Source organism: Canis lupus, chromosome 37 (assembly GCF_048164855.1).
Source record: "Canis lupus baileyi chromosome 37, mCanLup2.hap1, whole genome shotgun sequence".
Lineage (NCBI taxonomy): Eukaryota > Metazoa > Chordata > Mammalia > Carnivora > Canidae > Canis > Canis lupus.
The window spans coordinates 3,734,962-3,751,662 of NC_132874.1; the positions used below are offsets into that span (position 1 = coordinate 3,734,962).

A 16,701-nucleotide genomic window follows, 5' to 3' on the forward strand; every position below is an offset into this window, starting at 1 on the left:
TCAGGCATGAGTCATACCGCTGGGGCTTACTTTCTACATTTGTGATACTTCGACACGACACATTTCAATTAGAGGTTGTAACATAATGAGGACTTTCTTTTTCCCCATCCAAATTTATGGACCCAGGGGTTGAGACTCCCGGGCTTAGAAGCAGCCCTGGTTCATGGGACCTATTTGTGCATGGCCCTGAAATAAAAGAACATTTAAAACAGTCGTTCAGAGCCCACGAGCAGATAACTGACAGCAGTCTGGAGATGCTTCTGTTCTAGAACACTTGCTGCCTGTTTCAGAAACACCTGTCCTTGCTCAGGTGCCAGCCCATGGCATCATACTTTGCTCACAAGTTCAAAGACGTAGAGTACAGTTTCGGCAAGCAGAACTGTGCCTTGGAGAGGAAGGAAGCTGGGCTTCTGTGGCGTCCTACCTCACTCTCTGTGGTGTCCTACCTCACTTGACATCAGGTGGTTTTATATCTTCACGTTACTGCAAAGCCAGGATTTTCTCACAAAGAACATTTTGGGCAAGAGGCTCCAGGGGCTTCTGCCGGGGGCAGCAGTACTCATCAACAGCTGCCTGGTGAGATGGAAGAGAATCCTGCCTATAGAAGTCCTCACCTGCTAAGCTAGCTGCCCCCCTAGGTTTTTTGAAGACACTAGTGGCAACCCTGGCTTGTATGATAACATCGCTGATGTTCGGGTAAGTGAGACACGTGGTGCTCAAAGAAAAGTGCTTTATGATATGAGACTTTGTTTTCAAAGCTTTCAAGCAGTGCAGAGCTCAGACTTCAGGAAGTTTTGAAATTTCCAGGTTTGCTAAGCTATTCAAGGTACTAACAGCTCACATGGTGGGAGGAAGGCAGTACCATTCCCTTTGCACCCCAGCAACACAACAGTTCAGGAGAGTGATCTTTTGGAGCAGAACAGAGGTGCAAATAAAAACCAGAAGCTGTCACCTTACTAATCAATCCTCAAGTCCTCAGCACACAAAATGCAAATGGGCGCAAACCCTGCCAGCACTCACTGGGCTGGCCACCCCAGGCCCCCGCCCCCCAGCATGGAGGCTGGCTGCAGAGGGAGAAGCCTGCAGATGCCACCCCCTCCCCAGCACCGGGGTGGGGTTGGGCGCGACTGCTTCCTGTGGCAGATGTGGTTTCCAAACTGAAGCTGTTGAAGCTGGAGCAAATCAACATAAAGGTTGAGACTAGTATAATAAACGGCACCTATCTTTACCAGTTGGTAATATTTTGCCATATTTGCTTTCCTTCTCTCGCACAGGCTCAATGTTTTCTTTCATTATTATTATTTTTTTTTATTGCGGAGTCATTTGACCATAAGTAGTAGACATTGTGACACTTCACCCCGTAAGTATTTTAGCACATCGAATAGCCAGTGCATTTTCAGGCATCCCGTATTTGGTCCAGTCATGACTTCTACAACGTTTTGTTATCCTTCAAATCAGGATCTAATGGAAGGTAACAGGTGTCATTTAGTTTTTATGTCTCTTTAACCTCTTTTGTTTAAAACTTTTTCCCCACAACATTACCATTTTATAGAATCCAGGCCAGTTCTCATAGAATATCACGTTCTGGATTCGTCTGTTGATGATATAATTTGATGAGATAATTGATATAACATCTGAAGGCAGCACAGCAAGTCTTCTGTTGTAGGGGGTCCCAAAGTCAGCAACTTAAGAAACCTGATATTCTCCACTTAGGAGAAGACTGCTTTCCTTCTTTTTTTAAAAAAATATTTTTTTATTTATTTCTTTGAGAGAGAGACCATGAGCAAGGGGGAATGGCAGAGGTAGAGAGAGAAGTAGGCTCCCTACTGAACAGGAATCCCAACCCGGGGCTCGATTCCAGGACCCCAGAATCATGACCTGAGCTGAAGGCAGATGCTCCACCGACTGAGCCTCAGGTGCCCCCAAACTGCTTCCTTCTTACCTAGCATCCCAACCCTCATCATTGTGCATGGAAATAAGTGAACGTGGCCCTCTGTGCTCTGAATGTCCCATACACCAGAAGGGTCGTGTAGACTCGGGGGAAACATTTCACCCACAATGCTTCACAGGCACTGCCGTGTAACTCCCTGCCAACAGGTAAATGCCTCCCCTTGTTCAAGCCTCAAGCCTGGCTTGTCTGCAGCTGCTAGAACGTCATGTGCTTTGAGCTGCTGTGTGACAGAAGCCTAGAACTGATGCCAATCTTCTGTACTTTTCACAGAATATGTGCACCATTGAAGCAGAGCTGGAGAATCTGCTGGGGGAGTTCTCCATCAAGATGAAAGGTATTATTCAGAGTAAGGAGCCATGTCCACAGACAGAGCTCCTTGAAGTTTGAGTGCACATGCTATTTTTATTTTTCTTGCCAAGACACTGTGCTGCCCACACTTTCCTCTCCCAGTTTGTGAGTATATTGCTGTTCTAGAACCTTCTTGTCCTGACACTCACCTGCGCCCTTAAATCTTTATTATGGCAGGATCTCAAACATACACAGAAGTGAAGAGAATATTACAGTGAACCCCACATCACCCAGATTTCATAATTAGCAAGGCTCTGGCACATTGGTTTCATCTGTTTTTCTCTTTGGTGATACATAACCCAGACACATGAGTCTGTCTGTATGTATTTCAATAGGCACCCCTTAAAGAATGGGGGCTTCTTTTTTTTTAAAGACCTTTTATTTATTTATGATAGACAGAGAGAGAGAGAGAGAGGCAGAGACACAGGCAGAGGGAGAAGCAGGCTCCATGCCGGGAGCCTGACACGGGACTCGATCCCGGGACTCCAGGACCGCGCCCTGGGCCAAAGGCAGGCGCTAAATCACTGAGCCACCCAGGGATCCCAGAATGGGGGCTTCTTACCTAACCACAAAGCCAAGTATTATCATGTCCAATAAAATTAATATGTCTTTGTTATTAATCCACTGCATTATCCAATTTCTCCAGGGGTCTCAAAAATGCTTTGTACGTACCATTGCTTAGCTCACACCGGGGTCCAGATAAGGTCCATGTGTCATAACTGGTCATCAGGTGTCTCTCTCGGGCTCCCTTCCATCTGAAACAGACCCTTCCTGTTTTTCTCCTACCTCTATTTGGTGTAGAAACTGCTGTTGTACAGAATGGCCCACATTCTCAATTTGTCTCTTGGCTTCTTTGTGGTGTCATTTCAGCTGTTCCTTTGTGCTCATGTTTTCCACCAACTACCCACCCGCTCCTTGATTTTATTTATTTGTAAATGGAAAACCCACAGAGGACTGTGCATTTTCCTCCTTTTCCCTAGTGCATTTCTGGGGTTTGCTCTGGAAGGTTCCAGCCTAGAAGCATGATTGGTTTCTCTCTGTACGGTGGCACCTTCAGAACAAAGGAGGCATGCCAGCTGTAGGAAACGGAGTGTCCCCCAGGTGCTGCCGGCAGAGCTCTCAGCTCCTCAGAGGCAGGTCCGCTTGTCTTGAGTTTGGGCTGATTAACTGACGCAGACAAGAGATTGTCACAGTTCTGCAGCCGCTCGACCCCTGGGTTGTTGCTAATGGAGACTTAATCACCCTTTCCACCCTCTCCTCTGACTCTTTTCAATTAAGGGAGTAAAGAAGGGGCACTGTTGTTCTTTTTTAAGGGCTCAACAGGAGAGCTTCGTTTTGGAGTGAGTCATCTTGGTCTGCAGGGCAAGGTCTCTGTTGGGCACTAGGTGCCCCGTGAGAACGAGAGGGCCACTCTGAATGGATTATTCCTGGAATAACGTCGGCCTCGACCTTCACCTTCCCCAGCACTGCTTCCTTCTCTTGGGCAGACCTGAGTGTAACTCTGTTACTCAGTGTTGAATCTCAACACTTGCTGCCCCACTAAGCTGGGGCATCCACGCTCCGTCCATTTCTCGTTATTGTCTTCGTGTTGGGTCCTCACCTGAGTCAGAGGCTCCAGAACTGCTTGGGCCCTGCCCCAGACCCAGAAAGGCAGAGTGGACCCCAGAAGATTTTTTTTTAAGACTCTCAGGATGATTTCAGCAGCAGCCTGATTCTAGAAAACAGCTGCCCGGAATCAGTGTTCCCCCGACCTTGGCACCATCCATCCGGACTGGGCCGGTCTCTCAGTTCAAGAGCCTCGGGTCACACGCATCCTACTGTTAACATGCAGAGTGCCAGGTTGCCCCGATTTCAGATGCTCACTGTTACCTAATGCATCCGTTTTGGGCAGGGTGATGATTTCCCCCGTTTTATTAGTGGGAAAGGGTGTTCAGTGACTTGTCTCAGAAGTCACATAGTGAGTTAGAGTCCAGCTTGAGTCTGAATTCCAGGGCTCCTGCTCCGAGTCCATCCCCATGCCCAGTCTCCTACGAGGAGGAGAGTTCTTTTTTTTTTTTTTTTAAGATTTTATTTATTTATTCACGAGAGAGACACAGAGAGAGGCAGAGACTTAGGCAGAGGGAGAGGCAGGGTCCCTATGGGGAGCCCAATGCTGGCCAATCCCAGGACCCCAGGATCACACCCTGAGCCAAAGGCAGTGCCACCCAGGTGCCCCAAGTAGGGGAGTTCTAACAGAGCAGAGCCCATACTAGAAGCTGTTGCCCAAAGCACGGCCTCCTCCTCTGTGGGAGGGTCTTCTCTGACCCAGAACACAGGCCTCGTGGGTGAGGAGCTTCAGGCATGGTGGCAAATGAGAGGACGATGCTGGTGCCCACCCCCCACCCCCATCTACAGAGGGATCTGGGCACCAGCTACATAATAGCACCAAGTCCTACAAGGTCATCCTGGTGTGCTGACAGGGCCTCCCATTCACCGAGCTTTTCATCTTTGCCTCTCCCTGTTCTCTCTCTCCCACCTGGTCCACTTCCATAGCTTGTGTCTGGGCTCTCGGTTTCCCCTAGTGGGACTCGAGGCCTGAAACTTACTCTCTCTTTTCATTATAGATTATTCTCCCTTTTCACTTCCCTAATCTAACATGAAAACCCAGAAATGACAACTATGAAGCCTTTCAAAGGGAACACTGCCTTGGAAGTCTTCCTCTCCTGAGGAAGGGAAGACATCTCACACTGCCAAGAAATTTCACATCTTTGCAATCAGCTATTTTCTTATCTGTTATTCCTTCTGATAAAACATAAGCACCCCCAGCAAACAACAGTGACATAAGCTGAGGATATTTCATAATTTTCTCAGACCTGGTAACCCAACTTCCTCCTGCCACACCCTCCACACTTCCCGTTTTACCCCACCCAACACAGAATAAACAACCCTTTTGGGTGTGTGTGTGTGTGTGTGTGTGTGTGTGGCCCCTGGGGGTGCAGATGCATTGGTGATAAAAACAACTGATGGGTTACAGTGCCAAGCACTAGGCTGTATCCTGCTGAACGGCCCCTGGCCTTGACTCCCAGAGTCCCCTGGAGAAAAGTGGACACGTGAGCCAATATGCTCTAATTCAATGGAACAAATGACCAATGGGGTGGCCAGATTGTCTCCAAAGCCCCCTGCCCCAGGGTAAGAGCAGGAGGGGGAGTGCCACTCACCTGTCTCGGGGGAGGGAAGCAGGAAGGAAGCAGGAAGGCTTCCCAGGGTAACCTTTGAATTAGAACCAGAGGGACTGCTCTGGGTGGATGAACAGCAGGGGAATAGCATTCACCAAAGAGGGAAAAGCATGTTGAAAAATCTGCCTTGAATGTCAGGCTACAGGGGGAGCACTGTGTTAACCAGGACCTACGTGAAAAGATGTGATTTCTGAAGGAAAACTATTTCTTCTCCTAGCTACTGCTTCATTCCAGTGAGGTTCCGGGTGGGGTGGATCTTCAACCCTTGCCTGCCTCTCCAGCTTGCAGGGCAGGCCAGGCCTTGGCAGAGGGAAGAGCTACCTGGGAGCTAGTAAATCTGCATTATTTATGCCTGGTCAATAAATCAGGAAGGCCTGTAACAGCGCTCCCGGCCCTTCAGCTGCTTGGCTCTTTTCCTTGGAATAGAAAGTGTGACTTCCTTAGCTTCATAATTGTTCTACCCAGTGCTAAACACCATTAAAATTGTCACGAATACCCAGCCATCCTTTTCTGTGTGTATATGCTGTCAACATGTGTGATATTTTTTATCTTTGGAAAGGAAGATCATCATAGAAGTAGCAAAAACTGGGGAGCATTCTTCTGGCAGAGAAGTCTCTGAGCCAAGAAAGGAAAGGGTGGGTGGCTACATACTGTGGCGTCTGGGACTTCCAGACAAGGGCATTTGATCAGTAATAGGTGTTTACAGTAAAACAGCCAAAAGGTACAGGAAGATGCACCACAGAAATAAAAGCCCCCTGCCCTGACCATTCCTGGTTGCTAACCTCCCGATGGTCTGTAGAGTGGCCAGGATGAAAGCTTTCTAGACGGTGCAACAGCAATCGCAAAACTTCTGAGAAAACATGAAGCTTTCCCCAGCTGTGAAAATCCCAGCAGGCCTCTGGCCAGGTTTAAAAGACATCAAGCTGTAACTCTAATTGCCCCACTGCTGGTTTCAGTTCTGCAACCAGTACAGTGATGGGCTTAGACCAGCAGCTAGAACTTTAGGAAACACAGCACCAGGACTGCCTCTGCCTGGCTGGTGCCAGTTGACTCCACTATGGTTGTAATCAGGCCCGCTATAAGCAATTTCGAGGCATTTCACTTTAATAACATGGGCTTATAAACTCAAAAACCTCAGTACTAAGTACCTTTCTCCCAGTTGGATAAGTTCAGATATGAAATTTTTGGTAATTTTGAGAGGGGAAAAAACCTTCAAAAGATTTTCCCCTTTACATGTCTTTATCCAGCACTGATTCCAGGTCAGTTGCTTAGGGGATTTTTTTGTTTTTTAACCAGGCTTCTGTTGTAATTGCAGAGGTAATCTGGCAATGGATGAAACCTAAACTAATTTGCAGAGGTTTTATTTTATTTTACTTTTTTAAAGATTTACATTTATTTTAGGGAGAGCACTTGAGTATGAGTAGGGGGAGGGGCAGAGAGAATCCTGAAGCAGACTCTCTACTGAGTCCAGAGCCCCACAAGGGGTGGATCTCATGACCCTGAGATCATGATGAAGAGTTGGGTGCCCAACCAACTAAGCTGCTCGGTGCCCCTTTGCAGAGGTTTTATTTTTTTAAGATTATATTTATTTATTCATGAGAAACACAGAGAGGGGCACAGACATGGGCAGAGGGAGAAGCAGGCTCCCCACAGGAGCCTGATGCGGGACTGGATCCCAGGACCCCAGGATCACAACCTGAGCCACAGGCAGATGCTCAACCACTGAGCCACTCAGGTGCCCTTTGCAGAAGTTTTAAAGTGCACTTTGGATTTTCTTAGAATTGGCATGTCTGACCATTCTGACTTCTAAAAACCAGTGAATTGTGCTTTTTTTTAATGACATATTAAAAAAAAAAAAAAAGACTAAATCTTCCAGAAAATGATTAGTGAAAACTGACTTTCTAAATTCTACTCTTATTTCAGGAAATCTTTTAAAGTGCCTTGTTGTGTTCTAGTTGTTAGAAGAGTCCCAGGTGGCCTGGCTCTCCCGTAGGGGGGCAGAGGGAGCTGGTGAGTTGCTGCCATCTACCGGTGCTTTTTAAAGCCTCCCCGGATCCCGTCTATCTTCTTAACCCTGGCTAGTCAGTCACAAAAGGCAGAATAAATTGTGTGATTGTGATACCATCCTCGTCATCTTTACACGGGTTAAATCATGTTTAAACTAATATAAAAACATGTTTCAAGGGACACCTGGGTGCCTCAGTGGTTGAGCACTCGGTTCAGGTCGTGATCCTGGTCCTGGGATCGAGTCCTGCATGGGGATCCCGGCAGGGAGCCTGCTTCTCCCTCTGCCTGTGTCTCTGCCTCTCTCTGTGTCTCTCATGAATAAGTAAGTAAGTAAGTAAGTAAATAAGTAAGTAAAAATCTTTTTTAAAATAATAAATAAAATGATATGAAAAGAACTTAGACTTCAAGGATCGTGAATGGCAGCTTGAGAAAACTGAGCCACCCAGGACTCTGCTGCCCAAATGGACATCCTGCGTGTGAAGGGATCTAGGAGTCTCAGGGCTGCTGTTGTACCAGCTGTGCAAAGTTATTTCCTCTCCAGCCGCCTCTATCAAAAGTGAGGGGTTATTCTTCTCGAATCCGTTTTAGATTTTTAAATGATACCTTCTCATTTTTTTTTAAATACGGGCAAAGATACCAGAAATTTTAAAGGCACAATATAATCTCTCCACCGGTGCTAAACTTTATAAAATATGTCACAAATACCCAAGTAGCCTTTTTTCTGCATATACACTGCCTGCCCGCTGATACCTGTGACCTTTTTCATATATTTTTTCTTTTCAAATAAACACATGATATTTGAAAAAATCCAATAAAAATTACTATTTAACGTCCAAACATTTCACTTTCTTCATAGTCCCAGATTATCAGAGATAATTATTTTATCTACCTTTGGTATGTTTTTCTAGAATTTTTTCCTATGGATACATTTTTTTAAAGATTTTATTTATTTATTCATGAGAGACACAGAGAGGTGGAAACATAGGCCGGCAGGCTCTCTGTGGGAGCCCAATGCAGGACTGGATCCCAGGACCCCAGGATCATGACCTGAACCAAAGACAGGCACTCAGCCACTGAGCCACCCAGGCGCCCCTGGATACATTTTTATATAGCGGAGGTCACACTTGAATTTTGTCTTTTTGCTTTTTTACTTAATATTAGCTTATAAACATTATCTTATTAAAGACATCTAAACATCTGTACCGGGATCCCTGGGTGGCGCAGCGGTTTGGCGCCTGCCTTTGGCCCAGGGTGCGATCCTGGAGACCCGGGATCGAATCCCACATCGGGCTCCCGGTGCATGGAGCCTGCTTCTCCCTCTGCCTGTGTCTCTGCCTCTCTCTCTCTCTCTGTGACTATCATAAATAAATAAATAAATTTTTTTAAAAAAAGGTAAAAAAAATAAATAAAAAAATAAACATCTGTACCGAATTCTTTTTTTTTTTAATTGAAGTGTGGTTGACACATGGTGTTACATTAGTTTCAAGTGTACAACAGAATGATTGGACAAAGTTATATGTCATGCTCTGCTCAGCATGACTGTAGCTCCCATCTGTCCTCATATAACGCTATGACAGGATCATCGACTATATTCCCAATGCTGTACTTTCTACCCCCATCACTTATTTATTCCATAACTGAAAGTCTGTATCTCCCACTCCCCTGCACCCATCTTGCCCATCCCCCTCCCCTCTGGCATCCATTAGTTTGTCCTATGTATGTATGGTTCTGCTTCTGCTTTTTGTTTATTCATTTGTTTTGTTTTTAGATTCCACATATAAATGGAATCATAGTATTTGTCTTTCTCAGCCTGACTTACTTCACATAGCATCATACTCTCTAGCTTCTTCCATGTTCTCACAAATGGCAAGATCTCATCCTTTTTAAGGCTGAGTAATATTCCATTTTATATAAACATTTGTACTGAATCCTTAAGTGGAATTCTTTATCCTAAAATTGTATTGGTTCTTTTCATTAGAAAATGAGAAAGTCCTAAAGATTTTTTTGCCCATTTTTATTAAATGTGTTTCATTCCTTGATTAAAATATTGTCTGCGGCTCCCTATTAGGGCAAAGAGCTTTGTTTTGTGATTGGCAGAGAAACAAAGCCAAGATTACTGATAAGCCTCTGTTGATGAGTTTATTCCATTGGGTTTATTGTGCATGTATGACGTGTGTACCTTCCTCCCCACAACTTTATTCATGCTTGACACACAGTAGGTATTCTGAAAATATTGCTGAGTGAATACAGGCCACTCCCTCCGCCCAGAAGCGCCCTCTCTCCCATGCCTTCATTTGCCTGGGGTGATATGACACTCTGTTGTTCAAATGCTCCCTTCCTCCATGAAACTATCCTACATTAAATGGGACAGAATTTCTTGTTTGATTATATAAGTAATACAGTCTTACAAAAATTCAAAATATAGGAAAGAACCTCCTTTTACTGTCTCTTCATTACTGTTCTCCTCTCCAATGTGTACCAATTTGCAGTTGTTTCATACAGATAAGTCTTTTAAATTAGCTGTATATGGTGCATGCCGAATCAACAGTATTATCCCACTGCCAAATATATAATTATTACATATTAAGCACGTACTATGGACCTAATGCAATCAATTGTCTTTACAAACAGTTCTGTGAGGAGGACACTGTTAACTCCCTTCTAAAGGTGAAAACACTGCAGCTAATATCTTGAGGCGGCTCACTAGAGGATAAAACAGAAATCAGCTTCAGCCTTAACTTCCCGTACTGCCTCTAGTCCTTGTCCGTTTTGTCTCTGTGGACATTAACTGCATTTTGTTCTGTTTTCTGGGTATCAGTGAAGTCTCTCTTAATTTCCAGATTGTTACCCCAGTGCATAGATCCTCCCACACAAATGAGTCTCCATAAATATCTACAGAAAGAAAGAAAAGGACTGATTAAACCTGGGGTCCCTGGGATGGCCCACAGCAGTGGTGTGACATGACTTATTCTTGGGGCTACACAAAATATGGGGCTGGATCTCAGACTGAGCAGACCCAGCTAGGAATGATGTGCCGATGGCGTGATCAAAAGGGGGCCCCATCTCCATTTGGGGACTGTGGGCTGTTGTTGTTTGGTTTGGTTGGTTTTGTTTTCTTTTTCTTTTTTTAAAGACTTCATTTATTTATTCATGAGAGACACACAGAGAGAGGCAGAGACACAGGCAGAAGCAGAAGCAGGCTCCACGCAGGGAGCCCGATGTGGGACTCGATCCCGGGACTCCAGGATCACGCCCTGAGCCGAAGGCAGGCGCCCAACTGCTGAGCCACCCAGGCATCCCACGGTTTTGTTTTCTTCATCACTGGCTTTGTGTAGATGATAATCCATTTTAAGTGGTTTCAAAAAACAGTAGATGGTGGTATCATTATGCCCCGTAAATAGGAGAAGGAAAACACAGGAGTGGGTGAATCGGAGACAAAGTAGAACATGAACATGGATTCTTTACCCAAATGAGAGGCACTTAAAAAATCACAAATCTTGGGACAGAAAGAAAAACAAGAGAGCAGTTTGTTTTCATGGGAATATTTTGAGTAAATAAATGAATGTATCTTTCTGGCCCTAATTCTCTGATCCTGGAGTCTGGGTGGACTTCCCATGGGCCAAAGGCACAGAGAGCTCTAGCCCCTGCCCAGCAGCTGTCTCGGCCCCAGAAAGCACCTGTGATTAGCCCAGCCAGGAATGTTTACTCCTGCCTCGACAGATGGGATTCCCAGCAAAGGCTGTGCACCCCAGCGGCCCTCTAAAACTACTGCAGAGCTTTCACAAAGGTCTGACGCTTCGGGTTGGTAAATGTGCCAGGGTGGGTGTGCGAAGAGTGGAGACCTACCTATTCTGCCCCTCATGCCCCTGCTGCTTGCCTGCAGGTCTGGCTGGATTTGCTCGCCTCTGTCCTGGAGATCAGTATGAAGTAAGTATCGTGTCGGTCTGTGTGTTGGGATTGAGGGTTTGAGGGGCAGGCGTCAGTTGCCACTGTTTTATCAAAATTTCAAATTGCCTTTTTTTTTCTTTTATATTTGTTTATTTTATTTTTTTTTTTTTTATGATAGTCACAGAGAGAGAGAGAGAGGCAAAGACACAGGCAGAGGGAGAAGCAGGCTCCATGCACCGGGAGCCCGATGTGGGATTCGATCCTGGGTCTCCAGGATCGCGCCCTGGGCCAAAGGCAGGCGCCAAACCGCTGCGCCACCCAGGGATCCCTATATTTGTTTATTTTGAAAAAAAAATAAGCCAATGAGAAAGTTTGAGAAGACGCCCACATACTCTTCATCCAGACACCAATTTTAGGAATTTTTAACATTATGCCACATTTGCTTTATTATTACTACTATAATTGTTGTTATTTTGCTGAACCCATTTTAGACTAATCGGCAGACATCAGGACCTCTCGCCCCTCAATTATTTTCCTAAAAATGGAAGGACGTGCTCTTCTGTTAGCATTGTGCAATTCTCAACATAGCTAACTTAACATTGGCCCTTTAGCTACCATTACTTGTTATACGATCTATATTCAGATTTTCCCTAGTGTCCTAATGTTGTCCTGATAGTGGTCTTTTCTCCTGAAGCAAGAGCCAATCTAGAATCATGATCGTAAATATCATGGATTGAAGAATACTAGACTCTAGACCTTTCTTTAGAAAGATACACTCCATGAAGTAAAAAGCCTTTTATCTTTTCCCACTTCAGAGGGAACTTCCCTAATTATTTCATCCAAATGTCTCCTCTAAAACCCTCTGTGATCATTCTTCTTGGGGAGGGCAGGGGAAGGAGTATCTTTCTGTCTGAGCAAAGAGAGAGTGGGAGACCCTCTCCTGGGAATATGTCAGATTTCAGAATCCGCCCAGTTCTGTCTTCCTCATCCAGGAGGAGGGGAACTTACTTTTTTGCTTCTGGCAAAAGTGGATTTTAGCTGGTGGTTTTAGCTGGTGGTTTTGCTTCTGGCAAAAGTGGATTTTAGCTGGTGGTTTCTCCTCCCTGCATTTGTTTTATGGGTTTCTTTTTTTAAGATTTTTAAAATTTATTTGAGAGAGTGATCAAGCATGAGAGAGAGACGGAGAGAAAGAGCGAGAGAGAGCACAAGCATGGAGGAGAGGGAGACACAGACTCCTCGCTGAGCAGGGAGCCCTAAGCAGACTCGATCCCAGGACCCTGAGATCATGACCTGAGCTGAGGGCAGATGCTTAACCCACGGAGCCTCCCAGGAGCCCGAGTTCTCCTCACTGTAAAAGACTGGGGAGTCCAATGAGACTCACAGGGGAAGGAACTGGTCACCATGACCGTGGTGATATGGAGGATGCGATGTGATGATCTTCTACCACAGCAGACCCTCCATGCCCTCTTTGAGGGGAGCAGACCCCACTCCCCTTTGAAAGCCTCTTTCGCACTCCCCATCTGCTCCACCCCCTGGACCCCAGGCAATTTGGAAGAATCCATCAAAAGGATGGGTTGAGGATGATGCAGAAGGGGAGGACAGGCACCTGCTTTGCTTCCCTGCCTTTTTATCTTGGTGTTTGGGTGAGGAAGGCAGGGGAGGGCCCTAGAGACTGAGGTTTGGTGTCTTCTCCCCAGATCTTCATGAAGTACGGCCGACAAAGGTGGAAACTAAAAGGCAAGATAGAAGCCAACGGCAAGCAGAGCTGGGATGGGGAAGAGGTGGTGTTCCTGCCCCTGATCGTCGGATTCATCTCCATCAAGGTTCAGTATTGTCACTGCCATTCCTAGCCTGGCTGGCCCCCTGGTGGGGACCTTTGTGTGTGACTCTCGCCTGCCACTCCCACCCCTGCCTTGCAGATCACCCTGCACCCCGAGCCCGTGGCAAAGAGCATCACTCTGGTGCAGCTCCCCATAAGGCCTTCCCTCCCCCTCTTTCACCAGGTCACAGAACTCAAAGGGCTGGCAACTCACCTCCTGGTTGGCAGCGTGACCTGTGAGACCAAAGAGCTGTTCGCCGCCCGACCTCAGGTGATGGCAGTCGACATCAATGACCTTGGCACCATCAAGCTGAGCCTGGAGATCACCTGGTAGTAAGTGGTCCTTCTCAGTTTTGTCATGTTAGAGACACATGGTGCAGCCTGGTGCTGTTCTGGGGGTGGCGCTTAGACCATCAGCGTCCCCAGGGAGCTGGTCACAGAAGGAGACTCTCAGAGCGTCCCATCGAGTCCTGGGTGGGAACCTCACAGGGCCCAGGGATCTGTCCATGGGCTCACCGAGTGATGTTCATGGACCATCATCTCCATAAATTGATGAAGCCTCTATCTTATCATTGTTCTCCTCTTCCGCTTCCTATTTTATTTATTTTTTTAACATTTTATTTATTTATTCATGAGAGAGAGAGAGAGGCAGAGAGAGACAGAGGGAGAGGGCAGCCCCAGTGGCGCAGCGGTTTAGCGCCGCCTGCAGCCCAGGGTGTGATCCTGGAGATCCTGGATCAAGTCCCTCGTCGGGCTCTCTGTATGATGCCTGCTTCTCCCTCTGCCTGTGTCTCTGCCTCTCTCTCTGTTTCTATGAATAAATAAATAAAATATTTAAAAAAAAAAAAGAGGGAGAAACAAGCTCCATGCAGGGAGTCCAGTGTGGGACTCGATCCCAGGACCCCAGGAGCACAGCCTGAGCCAAAGGCAGATGCCCAATCACTGAGCCACCCAGGTGCCCCTCCACTTCCTATTTTAAAATATTTTATCCAGCTGCCTTCCCTCCCTGTCAACCTTTAAATATACATAAAGAAATATAGTTCTTAAGGTAATTTGGAAAGAAAATCACTGTCCAGGAGGAGATATCTTGCCCTTGGAAAGATCCCGATTCTCACTATGGTGTTTCCATCGCCTGTCCTCCTTTAGCTCAAATAGCAAATGCTGCTCGGGGAAACTTTCCATATCCTTCACACTCTGCTGAAATAGAACATTTCCAATGGGCAAGAGACACCTTTTGAGCAGTGAGCTTCAAGGTGGTTTTCTGAAGTCACCTCACGAGAAGGGTTGCAGCTTATTAAACACTGGTTGCCCACAAAGCTTGATGCCAGGCCCCTCGAGGGGCTTGATGCCATGCACCCTTGCTGAGCGTTGATGGTCAGGGTCCCCTTTCCAGTGTGGAGGGCTGGCGTGGAAGCAGCAAAGACCCTGCCATCTGTCATTGAGACACTATCCACCCCTTCCCTCCTGGTAATTTGTAGTCGTAGACATAGCAAATGCAAGATCATCCGTCTTGCTGGATGAACCCGATGGCGTGATGACCAGTGGTGCCAGGGCAGACCCACTGTGCTCCTCCTAGTCACGCGAGAGCCTGTCAACTGAAATGAATGGGAGTCTACATTTATTCTCTTTAGAACAATAATCTGTTACTCCCTTGTGCTGTTAATGTATCTGTCCCCGCAAAGCCCAAAGAGATTTCACAGATTTCAGCGTCTTGTGTTGCGCAAGCATGAACATGTTTGCATCTCTGATATTAATGAAGAAACACATTTGCCTGGTGTCTAGGCAGAGACAGAAACTGTACTCAGAGCCAACCTGTGGTCCCCTGGGTGGGTCTGGACTCCGTTTGCTGCTCCACTCTCTTTTACCTTGGTTTGTCCTCTGCCAGACCAGTTTGGCCAGAACCAGCCCAATTCCCAGTGATCTGATCTGAGCTGACCTCAGCGTGACCAGGTGCTTTCTCAGCCTGCGGTCCGGGGCTCAGAAGGGGCCTCTGACAAACACGCCCTCACAGGGACCTGTTGTGTTGCAGCCCATTTGACGTGGAGGACGTGACGCCGTCCTCGGGCACCGGGAACAAGGCGGCAGCCCTCCAGAGGAGGATGTCCATGTACAGCCAGGGCACCCCGGAGACGCCCACTTTGAAGGATCACTCTTTCTTTGTAAGTTCCCTGGGATTCCTGGAGGAGAAACATTGAACCCCCGGGCAGGGCTTGCGCCCAGTGTCTGAAGCCCTTGACGTCATTGTTAAGGTTCTCAGCAACTCCTGCGGCGCTCATCTCAGAGGGCCCCCAACCCCCAACCCAAACAGCCACTAAGAGAAGCACGTTCTGAGATGCCCTTGGCCGTCTGCACGCAGGCCGCCAGCCTCCTGTCTTCCCTCTCCCCTACTCCCCCCACCCCTTACTGCTCTGATAACCTACAGGCTTTCCTGAAGATTCTCTGAGGTCAGCCTTTCCAAGGAGTGCATGCGAATAACAGCCCCCTTGTGTTAATCAGAAATGCCTGCCGAAAAGCTAACAAAACATAACCGATGCTTTCCGCTAACCCCCCTCCCCTTGCTCTGACACCGGAAGAGGCGGCTGTGTCCCCCAGCAGCCAAGCCAGGGCGACTGTCTGTCTGGAGTGCCCTGCAGGACACTTTCCTTGCCAAGCTGTACCGCAGCCGCTCTTTCAGTGACCTGCCCTCGCTCAGGCTGAGACCCGAGGCCGAGCTAGAGTTTTCTGTGAGTGGGGGTGGCCTGCCCGGTGTGCGGTGCTTGCCTCTGGGGCTCGGGGCACGTTTGCTTGGGCATGGCTCTGCCTTCTCCCTCTTGCTCGCGGGGTGACGGTTCCAGGGGTCCCGTCCCCAGGGTGGGAAGAGTGGTCACACGCATGCCCCTTTGCCAGACGTGCCTGGTCCCCCTCTTGTCCACGATCCCTGCTTTCGTGCTGTGATTTCTCTCCTCTGTGGCCAAGATATCCATGGTAACAAGATTTTCATTTCTTAAAAGTGCAGATGTACTCACAGTCAAAGGTGCTCGTTCCCAAGTTGAACTAGTTTATTGCTGATAAACTTCACCCACACTTTTAGGCCTTAAAACCTGGCATTCAAGGGAGTGGGAGAGGGATTCATGCTGAAATTCCTTGAGCTATTTTGATTCAAAGAGGTTCTTAGCCTTAGTTTATGGTAGCGTTTGTACTACCCTAGTAAAAGAAGCTCTTTCATTTGTAGTCAGGAGTGCAGCAGGTAACCTCCATCATACGTGTCATACATCATGTGATGAGAGAATGCACACATACTCATCTGAACACCTATACGTGGGATAGTCTGCTCTTTACCCGCATATAAAAGTAATCTTTGGGAAAAAGGAGAAAGGAAAGGACTAAAAAGTTTTCTGGTTAATGATAATAATAAAAATTGCATCTAATTCGTTGAATTATAAAACACAGGTGAGAAAGGCAGGCTAACCTAGGGGAGTTTCACAGGCAAATAG

General features: G+C 47.0%; 1 protein-coding gene across 9 annotated transcripts in view; it reads left to right on the forward strand.

Moving 5' to 3' along the window:
- The window catches only part of RIPOR2 (RHO family interacting cell polarization regulator 2), a 218,420-nt gene that overhangs the window by 170,673 nt on the left and 31,046 nt on the right, over positions 1 to 16,701 (forward strand). For 5 of the 9 annotated variants that reach the window (XM_072813852.1, XM_072813853.1, XM_072813857.1 and 2 more), the window contains exons 8-13: positions 2,222 to 2,285; positions 11,405 to 11,448; positions 13,107 to 13,232; positions 13,413 to 13,561; positions 15,258 to 15,387; positions 15,802 to 15,951. In XM_072813852.1, coding sequence (XP_072669953.1) covers positions 2,222 to 2,285; positions 11,405 to 11,448; positions 13,107 to 13,232; positions 13,413 to 13,561; positions 15,258 to 15,387; positions 15,802 to 15,951 — 663 coding nt within the window. The remainder of the gene's footprint in view (positions 1 to 2,221; positions 2,286 to 11,404; positions 11,449 to 13,106; positions 13,233 to 13,412; positions 13,562 to 15,257; positions 15,388 to 15,801; positions 15,952 to 16,701) is intronic. The other 4 variants (XM_072813855.1, XM_072813859.1, XM_072813856.1 and 1 more) reach the window with 1 other exon arrangement.